Below are 14,098 nucleotides of genomic sequence, written 5' to 3' on the forward strand. Positions count from 1 at the left end.
CAGTTTAGCTCAGAAGTGTAAATAGAGGAAGGGAAGGTTGGGTGTTGGAGAAATTTAGTAAATGAGTAGCAGAACTGATAACTGATTCCAACTTCCCTGTTCCTGGTGATAACAATAGCTCTTTAATTCCCACAGCTGACCTATTTTCAGGCATGTCAGCATTTATAACACTGAACATTTACCTGGTCTAATCATAAAGATCATGTCACATAAACAGTGACTAAAAAGGAAAAGGAAAGAAATAAAAACAATTGATGTGTTAGGATGTAGAGTTTTGGATGATTTTTTTCCCATTTGCAATTTTTTTTTTCATAGTATTGTTTGTATAACAAATTCATACATTGAAAAATGTAACATACTGGAAATGGTTCACTGTGAAGAAAGTCAAAGTACTTGCAAATTTGTAAATTAAGACTGGTAGCTTTTCTCTGTTAGGGCCAATAGCTATAGCAATTTCCTAGTGTCCTGAAATGACATTAATATATATAAACAGGGATCAAAGAATAGCATAACATATATTCAGTCTATTTAAACTGGCCTGCAATCTAACAGTAATTAATATTTTCTTTGGATAATTACCTCTCATTACCCTGTCTATAAACTGTACCTTCGTTGTTCTGTGCTTGTCACATCCAGTTTTCTATCCCATCTAGCATGAAGCTTAGTGTGTAGTAGATCCTTGTTATAGTATCTGTAGATTTTATTTTACTAAACTTATTCTCTTCGTAATTTAACAAATCAGTTCTCTTTATCTCTAAATCTAGAACAATGTGTTGCTCATTTATTAACACTGTCAATTGTTAATACACTTGGAATAATAATATATGAGTAGCTTTTAATTAACTTTTACATTCTTTATGTACTCAATCTTTTTTATGATAATGTATAAAACGTAAAAGAGGAAAATCAATCTTAGAGAGAGTAAATGGCAGAATTGGGGCCAGATCCCCAAAGCCAGTTAGTTATATTATAGCATAATTTAAACAATTTTTTTGTTGTTAATCCTCACCCAAGGATATTTTTCCATTGATTTTTGGAGAGAGTGGAAAGGAGAGAGGGAGGGAGGGAGGGAGAGAGAGAAACATCTATGTGAGAGACACACATTGATTGGTTGCCTCCCGCAAGACCCCAACTGGGACCAGGGATGGAACCTGAACCCCAGGTAGGTGCCCTGGACATGGAATTGAACCTGACACCCTTTGGTTCGCAGGTCTGCAGCCAATGCTCTAACCACTGAGTGAAACCAGCCAGGGCTAAAAAATTTTTTAATGTCTAGAAAATAATCCCTTTAGGCACCTCCAAGCTAAATATAAGGCTAAGTCATTCCAATCCTAAAATAAAGATTACTTTTCTCTTCAATTAAAAAAGCATCTACTCTATGCATAGCATTAAATGTGTATCCTGCTTAGAAGTCCAATAGTAATGTTTAATTGAAGTTCTTTTTGGTATTTGAGTTATTAATAATCAACAATGATATATTTTATTTTTCAAAAAATAGCATATGCTTCAACTCTCCGCTTGTACCTTCCCTTTTATCTTTTTAATAGACTTTATTTTTTAGAACAGTTTTAGATTTACAGAAAAAATGAGAATGTAGTACAAAGTTAACAAACCAATACTGGTATAATATTATTAATTAAAGTCCTTGATTTATTTAGGTTTTCTTAGTTTTTAATCTAGTGGTATTTTTCTGTTCCTTGATCCCATTCAGGATACCACATTTCATTTATTTGTCATTATCACTTTAGGCACCTCTTGGTTGGTTTCTCAGACTTCCCTTGTTTTTGATAACCTTGACAATTTTGAGGAGTACAGGTCAGGGACTTTAAAGGGTTCCCCACAATTGGAATTGGTCTGATGTTCTTCTCAGGACTGAGGTTATAGGTTTTTGGAAGGAAGATTACAGAGATTAAGTGCCATTTTCATCACAGCATGAGTGTACATACTATCAACATGACTCATGACTATTAATGTTAGCCTTGATTACATGGCTGAAGTATTTTGGTCAGATTCTCCACTGTAAAGTCACTCTCCTCTCCCCCTTTCATACTGTACACTTGGAAGGGTGTCACTATGTCCAATCCACACCTAAGGAGTAAGGAATTATGTTATGCTCTCCCCTTCTTTTTTTTGTCTAATTCATATCATCTTACATTTCTGTTTCAGATATCTTAAAGTAGTTCTAAAGAAAACTAGACGAAAATAAATGGCATTTATAATCCTGACTCTGCACTCACTAGCTAGCAATCTAAGTTTCCTCCCTTGTTGAATAGGAATAATATGTTTCTACTTTGACGGTTAGGACAAGTATATAAGATTATGGTAGAGAAGGCTCAATTACCAACATCAGTTGTGGAGATAACTATAAATTATCGCACCAATATTAACGCCATATGACATTTACATACACATATGTGCCATACATATTAATACCGTTTGCCATTTATATATGAAGACATTTTTAAAAAAATGTTTGTTTTGAAGAAGAGAGGACGCTTCTTAGCAAAGAAATTAGAAGAAATCTATTTCTAAATCTAAATATTCTCTTTTGCACATTCAACTAAAGGGTTTCACCCAGTTCTGGTCGCGAAGAAACAATCAGGGCAGCGAGCACTTGCTTCCTCTTCCTTGCTCACTTCAACCTGGCTGGGTTTTCCATTGCGCGTGTGCAACGTGCGCCCCACCCCGGAACTTAACGGTTGACGAAAAATCAAGTGTTTAAATCCTCCGGAACCTCATCCTGTAACACCGGTTTCACCCTCATTTCTCCAACGAGGTTTGGGATTGGGCGAACGCTCTCCAGTGCGGGGCGCTGATTGGCTGGCGTACCAGCGAGCCGCGGTGACCAAGCGCAAGGCCTCCGGCACCGCCCCTGCATGCTGATGGGTCGGATTTCTGACCAGTTAGGAGGCACGGCGCGGGCTTCGGTTTGACGAGCTTGTGTTTGCCGCCTCACTTCCCGCGACCCCAACGTCCCAGGGAGGAGTTGGTGGAGGCGTTTCTTGGAGCCGACTTCTGTTCGGGCTCAACAAACAGACCCGGGCTCGGCGGAGGTAGCTGTGAGTTGGCCTTCATGCTTCGACTTCCCCTGAGAGGCCGCAGCGGGGACCGGGAAAAAACGGTGGGCAGCGTTCAAGACCCTGTGGTGGGTTCATTCCTCCAGGAGCCTGGGCTGGTGACGTGAAGGGGAACTGGTGGGAGAAACTAGCGGACCACGAATTCCTTGGGAATCATTTTTGCTTAGGTATGTGAACGAGGTTTCCAGTCGCTCATGTGCCGTTTATAGGGGTTTTCACTGTGAACATTTCTTGAGGACTGAAAGCCTCCAGGCTCGTTCTTTCGTTTCCTCACTTGTAGCTCAGACAGCGAGGTAGTAAGGGATCGGTTCATGCTTGAAGTTCGTGGGCTGCTGCAATTACTGTATAAACAAGTGTGGGAATGCTGTGTGTGTGAACACGGGCGGAGATAGCATCACCGTGGTGTCTAGGAGGTGGTTTCTCAGTGCAAGTGTTATGAGTCGAATCGTGAAGGATGGTGGAGGTTTACCAGGACACTCCAAGTAAAGGGGACAGCCTGTGCAGACACTCAGACTCGGGGAACTCCAAGTAGTTCATTTTGACCGGGATGTAGGGTGAGTGGATAAGGGATAAAGTTGGAGTAATAGGGTGGGCCAGATTGTGATGGGTTTTAAATTCTGTATGTAACGAAGAGCCATCAACTTTTAAAGCAGGAGACTAATTAGATCAGATTTATATAGAAATACGTAACCTAGCAGCACTGTGAGGACTTTACAGTAAATCTGGTGAGTTGATGAGGTCAGGAACTAAGTGGAGATGGAAAGACAAATTTTATAGGGAAGATAAAGGAGAGGTAAGGATGACTTGATGATTTCTATTTGTCCAAGGAGAATATGTTTTGCTAGGTATAGTTGTTACCTGGTTTTAGTTTCACTAGCTTTAATTGCTTGCATGATACTGTCAGAATAAACGGTCTCGTGTATTGTTTTAAAATGAGAAATGGATCAACATTATCTTTTTACCCTAAGTCATAAAGAAGAAGAGTCATATATGGAGTTTTAAACATCTTCTGTTGAATGAAGAAAAATTGCACTTTATATACTTCCTAGAGTTACAATGATCAAGAAGCTAAATACTGTTATCCATGACAACCAAGCATCATGGAAGGGCTTTAAAGTTTATTTGTTTTTGTTTTTTTATCCTCATCCGAGGACATTTTTCCATTTTTTGTACAGACAGAGTGGGAGGGAGAGAGAGGAAGAGAGAGAGAGGGAAACATCGACGTGAAAGGGACACATCGAGTGGCTGCCACCCGCTCGACCAACCAGGGCCGGGGACAAACTGCAACCGAGGTCCATGCCCTTAGTGGGAACCGAACCCGGGCCTCTCCGGACCGCAGGTGGACGCTCTAACCGCTGAGCCAAACCGGCCAGGGCAGGGCTTTAAAGTTTAAAACCTGCATCCATAGAAGCTCTTCATGAAGTCCAGAGGCTTCCAAGAAGGACTTTTTAGTCAACCTTACAAGAGCACTTGCAGTAGGATTTTGTTCTTGCAAATACTTTCAGCGTCTGAGTTTATCTAAAAAAAATCTCTTCTAAATGACATCTACACCTGCATTAATAACTCTTTCCTTTCTTATCTTACTTCAGACAGTTTCTTTTTGCTAGAATTGAAATGGAAGGTATAGGTCCTAAAGAACTCTAAGACAAAAATAAAAGAATATAGGAAATATTGAACTGCAAAGAAAGGACTTGGGGGGGGGGGTCTGTATTTTGCTTTGGTAATATTTAGATGGAGATACCCAATCAGAAATAAGGGTTTAACACTCAGAAGAGAAGTGGAAGCTTGAAGTTTGCTGTATACAGTTGAGTGTGGAAGCAATGGGAGTGGTTAGAGTACTCAGAGAGGGTGGGGAGAGCCAAAAGATACCACTGACACAAGTCAGTTTTTATCTTTTATCTCCACAAGATTGAAGGTTCATTTACTTCATTATAGACCCAATAAATATCTAGCCCAAATTATTCTTATCTGCTGCTTTGTGGGGTTTTTTTGTTTATTTGTTTGTTTGTTTGTTTTAATATTTGGAGCTTTTGGTCAAAATCTCATAATATTAAATATTACCTGCCCTACCCAGCTCACTTAGTTGATACAATGATGTTGAGACAGAATCTGTGCTTTCCTTAATGAATAAATATATTGGTAGGTTTTGCTGCCTAGAATAAATATTAACATTAATTTATAGGCAGAATGACTATGATCAGAAGCCACAAGCATTTTATCTTATTAATCTATAGATGAAGGCACTTTATATAAGTAACCTAATTTTGTCTGTAATTTGTTAATAAGTGGTTAAATCATGTTTCTTATTTTTATCACTCATTAGTGATATTCTCTTCTTTAGGATACTGAGCACTTGAAATTGAATAAATCATTCACGAACTATCATGGAGCCTCCATATCCTCTTGCAGGGTCCCAGATGCATACCAGGTATAGAAATATTTTTATAGTTTTTTTTTTTCCCCACATAACTTCAGAAGGTAGGTTGGAATACAAGGGGAAAAAACTTTAGAATCAGAAATATCTGGGTCCATATCCCAGCTCTGCCACTTATTAGGTAGATGACTTGGTCCGGTTAATTAACTTCTCTAAGCTTCCATTTCCTCAACTGTAAATTAAAGATAGTAATTTCTTTTTAACAGAAGATGTTTGTGAAGGATTATATAAGATTACTAAAGGATCTGGCACAGAGTAGGCACTTGTTAATTTTAGTCTCATTCCCTCCTTATTTTAATTTCACAGGATCTTTTTATTGATGGAACATAGTACTAAACTCTAAGGCAAAAAATTTATTTATATCCTAGACAAGTGGGAAAGTGGTTGAGTTCCTTCCTTCTTCTGAACCCTAATTCCTTGATAGGAAAAATTTCACATTGGGTATACCTAGTTTCCTTAAATATCCCTAAGCTTTTTCCCATTCATGTGGAGTAGAAAGGAGGAGCTTGCCACCTGTCTCCTGATTTCTCAGTCTGTCAATACTAAGGGGACCATGCAAATTGGCTATGTTATTTGCCTCTTTGAATCACCTCTTTGAAGAGTTTATTGTTCTTTTTTTCCTCTAGAGAAGAACAGTTAGTGCTGACGTGAATTTTTTTTTCTTCTAAACTAGAATTGCATCCATGAGTTACCTTTATTCTCTGTATTGCTTTTCTTTGTGCCAGATGTTCTTGATCAAGACAATGGGTAACATGACACAACAAGGCTATCTTATTTCTTTCACATAATTTTGGCCCTTCTGTTCTTCTGCCACCTCTTAGTCTTTGAAAATTTGTCAACAGAAGTTCTTCTCTTTGTTAACTTATTATTGGGTCAAATTTATGCCTTATATTCTAGGTAAAATAATTTACCCATGTGATTTAAATGGATTATTCCAGCATATTCACCTCTAGTTTTTTCATTTTTAATTTCTATCATTGACATATTACATTGTGTAAATTTAAGATACACAGTGTTTATTTGATACACTCACATATCTTTTTATCTTTATTGTTGAAAATATTTTAGATGTCCCACCTTTTTTCCCCCATTGACCTCCTCCTCCCCACTCCCACCCCACTCTTTTTGAGTTTTTCAATCATATACAACTCTGGTTTTCTGGGGGTTTTTTGTTTTGTTTTACTGAGACCTCTGTTTTCCAGTAATCTATGGATTTTAGGGCAGCAATTTTGAATTATTTTGCGATTACAGACTGCTTTGAATATCTGGTAGCCATGAATTTCATTTCCTAAGAAAAAGTTCTTATACACATACACGCAAAATTTTGCGCCCAATTTAAGAGTGTTTTTGTCTCCCCTGCCTCCAAAGTCTATGTGTATACCTTAGATTAAGAGAAACATTTATTAAAATTGCTATGCCAAGTGCTTTGCATGCATTATTTTATTTTCCCACCCTTATTGATTTTAGAGAGAAAGGAAGTGAAGGGGAGAGAGAGATAGAAACATTGATGAGAGAGAACATTGACTGGCTGTCTCCTGCATGCCCCCCACTGGGTATTGGGCCCACAATCTGGACATGTGTCCTGACCAGAATCGAACCGGCAACCCCTTGGTGCACGGGTCAACGCTCAACCACTGAGCCATGCCGGCCAGACTGCATGCATTATTCTTAATTTGCACAAGAATCCTAAGAGTTGTAAATACAATTATTACCCCCTTCTTGTTTTTCTTAAATGAGGAAACTGTAGCCTAGAGAGGTTAACCAAGCCAAAGTTAGGTAATTGGTAAGTGGTATAGCCAGGATTTAAAACCGATGTGACTTCTGCTCTGTAATACAATGAAGTAGGTTGGGCTTTAAAGGTACTATGGACTACCTAGATCAAAAGAAATACCTAACACTAGTACTTATGATAAGCCAGGGATTTATTTATTATTATTATTTTTCCTTTATTGATTTTAGAGAAGAAGAGAGAGCTAGAAACATCAATGAGAGAGAACATCGATTAGCCGCCTTCTGCATGCCCCCCACTGGGGATTTGGCCCACAACCTGGGCGTGTGCCCTGTCCTCTTGGTGCATGGTCAATGTTCAACCACTGAGCCACACTGGCTGGGCGGTCATAAATTTAATATTCATTTATTCTATAATACAATTAAGTAAACTCAAAGTAGTGCAGCTTGGGATTTAAAGGTACTATGAACTACTGAGGAGCAAAAAGAAATACCTAACACTAGTACTTACAATAAGCCAGGAATTTATTTAATATTCATCACAACTGCCAAGAGATACTGATACTATCCTGTTTAACAGGTGAGGAAACAGAGGCACAGAGACATTAAATAACTTGATGAAGTTCACACAGCACATTTTGAAGCCAGGTTTCAGACCTAAGCATTTGATCTCCAGACTTTATTTTTTAATCCTCACCTGAGGATATATTTATTTGATTTGAGAGAGAGAGAAACATGGATGTGAGAGAGAAACGTCAATCAGTTGCCTCCTCTACGTGCCCCGACTGGGGATCAAATCCACAACCTTCTGATTTCTGGGTTGACGTTCTAACCAACGGAGCTACCTGGCCAGGGCACTCTCCAGACTTTTTTTCTCTTAACCACTACATCATACTGCCTTTCATCAACAGGTAAATGATAAAATATATTAGCTATAGAGACGTAGCTAAATTGACAGTTTGTCACTTATTAGCTTTAGAACCATGAACAAATTTCTTAATTTCAGATTATGTCCTCATTTCAAAACAGGGAGATTGAACATTCTTCCTGTGGATATTATGAACTCAAATAAGGATTTGATAGCACATAGCTAGGAATGTGGTGAAGCCAGAATTTGAACCCAGGCTCTCAAATACTACACCATTGAGCTTCTAAGAAGTATAAGCTTTGAAATCAGCTACACTTAACATTCAAATCCCAGCTTTGCTACTTAATTGTTGCTTGAAGCTAGGGAAGTTAAGTTTGTTATCAATAAAATGGACAGTGAAGTGTTTCTGGGATAGTTTCAGTGAGAAATATTGTGTATCTGTCCAGCAGGATGCCTGGTACATAGTAGGTGATCAGTAAACTGGAGCTAGTATTTTAGTCCAGAAGCTTCATCAGATGATACATGAAAGTAAGAAGGTATTTTTAGTGAATGGTATGATAAATATTCTTTCAGTTCAACTACTTAACAGTTTACTACCAGGCAAATGCACTGTTGTGGGTAAGCTCACTGGCAGAGTTTTCTTGGTTTAATTACATGTGACTCTGGCTGATATTTTCTCCCCAGTCTTTTTTTTCCATTTTCCTTTTCTTGTGGTTTTCTTATGTTGCTCACTTACATAAATAAAAACTTTGTGATGGTACCCTATATGATGTGATGGTACCCTATATGATCTAATATTGAAACCTTGCTTTATACAACCCCTAAGATAATTGTTTTGAGGAATTATTTATAATGTCCTTTTGATGCTTCAGTAATTATGTGATAGGGCCCAAGATACCAAAGTTGGAAACACTGAAAGTAAAGACGCTATTAAGTTTTTGTGTGTTTCATAATTTTATTAGATAATTATCTAACAATTATCTAGAAATTGGTTCTGAAAGACAAATTTTAATTTTAAATTTAAGTGTAAATTCATGTCTTATATTGTTTTCCTGTTATTTAAAGAGGATTTTATAAGATTAGTACTCCTGTTCTTTTTTAAAAGCTTGTGTGTATATAAATTTATGTATACATTAGAAAAAAGGACAGAAAAAAACTATACCTCAATTTTGAGTGTTTATTTTTTTGATAGTAGAGTTACAAGTGATTCTTTTACTTTTTTTTTTTTTTTATCCTCACCCGAGGACATTTTTGTATTTATCTTCAGATAGAGCGGGAGGGAGAGAGGAAGGTAGAGAGAGAGAGAGAGAGAGATCGATGTGAAAGAGACATATCGAGTGGTTGTCACCCACATGACCCCAGCTGGGGCTGGGGACAAAATGCAACCGAGGTACATGCCCCCAGCGGGAACCAAACTTGGGACTCTCTGGTTCGCGGGCCGATGCTCTAACCGCTGAGCAAAACCAGCCAGGGCTTCTTTTACTTATAAAAATATTTTTAACTCTTCTAAAATAAATAATCTGCAAACCCTCATCATTTAAAATTAAACTATTTCTTATAAAGTGTCTACTAAATTTGCTTTTCTTTTTTTTATTATTTGAAATTATTTTAAAGGTTTTCTTCAAGCAAGATGGTACCATTTTACTTTCCTCCATCAAAATGTGCACTTTGGAACCCAATGCCAATTGGAGATTTCATCTACTTACATCTTAATTACTACAGGTATAAGATGTTTCTCTTTTCAAATCAAACCAGTAAAAACGAGTCAAAAGGATGTATAAGGCAAAATTGATTATTGTAACTAATTTATTTTTTTTTACCTTTTTATTCAGGATATTTCCTCCCTTCTGCTTCTTATCAAATATGTTCTTCATATTTTTTAGAAATAATTTCACAGTTAAAATAGTCTGCAAACCTAAAGTTCTAAATATTATAAGAATTCAAAAGAGACTAAATAATAAAAACTGAAAGGGTTTATCATAATGCTTCAGCATGATGTCTTTGTAGAGCATTAAAAAGACTGAACTGATTTTGAGTGAGTAGACCATATTAGAAGGAATATATAATATTATGATTATGGCCAGGATCTTGAAAGAAAGACACAGAAACTTAGGCTTAAAGTAATAGAAATTAGGAATCCATTGAGATTTTTTTTTATATAAAGGAGTTACTTAGGAAAATAGAATTCTAAGGATGGATCATAGTAGGGAAAGCCTAGAGTCAGCCTATCTGGGGGATGGCTTTCTGTAATATAAAAAACGTGGATTTATGCCATGATGGATTAGGTGCTATAACTGGAGTCAGACTGCTTAGAGTGTCAAATCCAGATTCTACCATTTCTTATTTATGTGATCTCAGTCAAGTAGCCAAAGAGCAGTTTCCTTATTTATAAAATGGGGATAATGATACTTATTTCATAGTACTCTTGTAAGGATTAAGTAATACACTCTGTAAAGGATCAGTTAGCACAGTGCCTGGATTATAGGAAGTATTCAATCAATGGTAACAATTATAAGGGTTTAAAACAGTATTGAGATCATAAGGAAAGACTGAAATGAAATGTTTTGAAGAAACAGTTTATAGCATTTGATGATCTACTGAATAGAGGTACTGAAGGGAAGATACAAGTCAAAGAGTATTTAAGAGAAGGGTGATATCATTGACAGAAACAGGCTTGTAGAAGTTCAATTAAATATTTGTTAGATTTGTTCATTCTCCATGTCTCTCTCTCTCTCTCTCTCTTTTTTTTGGTTAATCCTCACCTGAGGATATTTTTTCCCTATGTGAGAGAGACACATTGATTGGTTGCCTCCCACACAACCTCAAGCAGGACCAGGGATTGAACCTGCAACCCAGGTACACACCCTTGACCTGAAATCGAACCCACAACCCTTTGGTCCGAGGCCTGATGCTCTAATCCCTGAGCCAAACCGGCCAAGGCTCTCCACATCTCTTAACTTATCTTTTATATTTTCTGTTATCTTTTTATGCTACATTTTGAGTAATTTCTTTTGTTCTTCAATTCTACTAATTTTCTTTTTAGCTGTGTTTAGTTGCCATCTAACCTGTTCATTTAGGTTTTTTAAATGTGGAAGTATACTGTATATACTTTATAATACATATGCACGGTTTATAGAATAATAAACAGTTTTTATAGTCAACTTATCCCCAGTTGATTATATATAATCCATTGAGTTTTTAATTGATTGTATTTTGAATTCTACAAGTTTGTTGTTGTCTTTCAAATTGGCTAGTAGTTTTAATAGTATCTTGTTCCTTGCTCATATTTTAGAGTCCCTTTTATATTTCTTTAAACATATGGATCATATTTATTTATATTCTATATTCATTAATGCTAGATAATAAGTAAACAAATGGATGTGACTATTTCAGTCAAACTTTACAAAAACAGGAAGCTGGCCTCATAGTTTATCAGTCCCTATTCTGATTTATAAAAATTAAGCAAATGCCTGGAGAACAACTATAACTTCAGTGTGTGCTTATTACAGTTCTAATTTCCAGGCAACTCTCCCTATGCCCTGCCTTTGACGCTAGGATGTCCCGACAGTGGTCTTTCTGTACATTTTTAAAGATGTGAGTTATATTTTAGGCAACACTTCATGGCAGGAGGGTTTTTTTTAGGATATCAGATCCACTACCTTTATAAAAGACTTGTTATTTTTCAGAAATCCAAAGCTTGTGGTAACTGAAAAGACCATCCGACTTGCTTGTCGACATGCTAAGCAGAATAAAAAGAACTTGCCATGCTTTTTACTTGGTTCTCTCACAGTAGATGAAGGTAATATACTTTTAAAAATATATTTTTATTACTATAATAGAGTTTATGTTTACTAATTCAGCCAATTATTGTAATGTACTTTGTGCTGATGTTCTTTGCTGTATACCAAGATTATGAAAAAGAGTAAAACTTGACACTTCTCATCACAGATTTCACAATCTGGTCAGGTGAAAGAATATATGTATGTGCAGGTCATTATTAAAAATAAGTTTAGTGTTACTATTAGTATAAATACAGTGTTGCACTATAACATATGCTCGCTTGATTGGTTTCACATTTTTAGTTGGCAGTCTGTATAATAATTGCTATTTTTGTTCTTTAGATGAAGAAAGTGTGATATTGACAATAGATCGCTTTGATCCTGGTCGAGAAGTGCCTGAATGCTCTGAAAGATGCCCTACTGCTTTTCTTCCTGGGGACTTTGTGATTCCATGCAAAGTTCATACTCATGGACTTTGTTCAAGAGAAATAATAGTTCATAATGCAGATGACTTCAGTTCAGCTTTTAAGGTAAGATTTGTTGATAACTCTATTATTCTTAATTCAACACAAGAATCAAACTGTACTATGTTGTATTTTAATAAATCCACATTTACTAAGTATTCATAATAATTTGTTACCCTACAGTGCAATTAAATGTGGTTTCTGCCCTGGCCGGTTTCTCAGTGGTTACAGCGTCGGCCTGCGGACCAGAGAGTCCCAGGTTTGGTTCCCACTAAGGGCACGTACTTCGGTTGCAATTTGTCCCCGCCCTGGTTGGGATCATGTGGGTGGCAACCACTCAATGTGTCTCTTTCCCCCCACCCCCTCCCGCTCTATCTGAAGATAAATGCAAAAATGTCCTCGGGTGAGGATAAAATAAAACAAAAAAACAAAAAACATGTGGTTTCTGAGGGCCAAAATCCTAGATAGGTAATATGGGTAGCATTCCAGAAGAGGAAGCAGTGTAACCAGGATGGCGAAGTGCACAATGTGTGCTCTGGCTGACTTTAATGGTATGGATTTTTGCTGGATTTGTGTGTAGTCAGATTGGAGTATTACTTTGACCAGATTATAGAGAGCCTTATCTGCCAAGTTAATAAATTTGAACTTTGTCATATGGGTCATTTAGAGTCATTGAAAGTTTCTGAAAAGAGGAAATACTGTTAAATCAGGAACAGTTAATTTGATAGGGCAGGCTGACCTATGAAGGCAGAGAATAGTCAGGCCATTGCAGTAGTCAGGTGTGTGTTAAAGAAGGGTGTATTAGCCTGTAGTAGAGCGGTGGCAGATTAGAAAGGACACAGTGAACAAAAGCAACTACAGGGGAAAAGCCTACTTGACAATTTGGGATAATAAGAAAAGAATAAAAGAGAAATGGACTTTTGCCCCTGGCCAATTTGACTCAGTGGTTAGAGTGGTGGCCTGAGGACCAAAGGGGTTGCGGGCTTGATTCTGGTCAGGGGCATGAGCCTGGGTTGCAGGTTCAATCCCTGGCCCTGGTCGGAGTTCTGTAGGAGGCAACCAATCAATGTGTCTCTCTCACATTGATTGTTTCTCTCTCTCTTTTTTATCCTCATCTGAGGACATTTTTGTTGTTGTTGTTCAGATAGAGTGTGGGAGGGAGAGAGAGAGAGAGAAACATCGACGCGAAAGGGACACGTCGAATGGCTGCCACCCACATGACCCAACCAGGGCCGGGGACAAACTGCAACCGAGGTACATGCCCTTAGCGGGAACCGAACCCGGGTCTCTCAGGACCGCAGGCCGACGCTCTAACCGCTGAGCCAAACCGGCCAGGGCTGAGGACATTTTTTTTTTTGCATTTATCTTCAGATAGGATGGGAGGGAGAAAGAGAGAGAGAGAGAGAAACATCGAGGTGAGAGAGACACATGAAGTGGTTGCCACCGACAGGACCCCAACCAGGGCCAGAGACAAACTGCAACCTAGGTACATGCCCTTAACTTAATCCAAATCCAGGACTCTGGTCTGCAGGCTGACTCTCTAACCGCTGAGCCAATCCGGCCAGGGCTTTCTCTCTCATTGATTGTTTTCCTCTCTCTCTCTCCCAGCCTCCCTCTCTTCCACTCTGTCTGAAAATCAGTGGAAAAATATCCTTGGGTAAGGATTAACAAAAAAAAGAGGAATGGACTTTAGATTCTCTGGAACTGAATCAGAGTTAATTTACATCCATTTTCCCCCACATAATAAA

General features: G+C 37.8%; 1 protein-coding gene across 1 annotated transcript in view; it reads left to right on the forward strand.

Annotated features, from left to right (window-relative positions):
* Positions 1–5,396: 5,396 nt before the first annotated feature.
* Positions 5,397–14,098, forward strand: part of STIL (STIL centriolar assembly protein) — a 47,685-nt gene continuing 38,983 nt past the window's right edge. The window contains exons 1-4 of the mRNA XM_036256802.1: positions 5,397–5,505; positions 9,722–9,829; positions 11,794–11,906; positions 12,229–12,416. Of these exons, the coding sequence (XP_036112695.1) occupies positions 5,462–5,505; positions 9,722–9,829; positions 11,794–11,906; positions 12,229–12,416 (453 nt within the window). The 5' untranslated portion in view covers positions 5,397–5,461. The remainder of the gene's footprint in view (positions 5,506–9,721; positions 9,830–11,793; positions 11,907–12,228; positions 12,417–14,098) is intronic.

The sequence above is a fragment of the Molossus molossus genome, unplaced genomic scaffold (genome assembly GCF_014108415.1).
Source record: "Molossus molossus isolate mMolMol1 unplaced genomic scaffold, mMolMol1.p scaffold_m16_p_12, whole genome shotgun sequence".
NCBI classification, from domain to species: domain Eukaryota; kingdom Metazoa; phylum Chordata; class Mammalia; order Chiroptera; family Molossidae; genus Molossus; species Molossus molossus.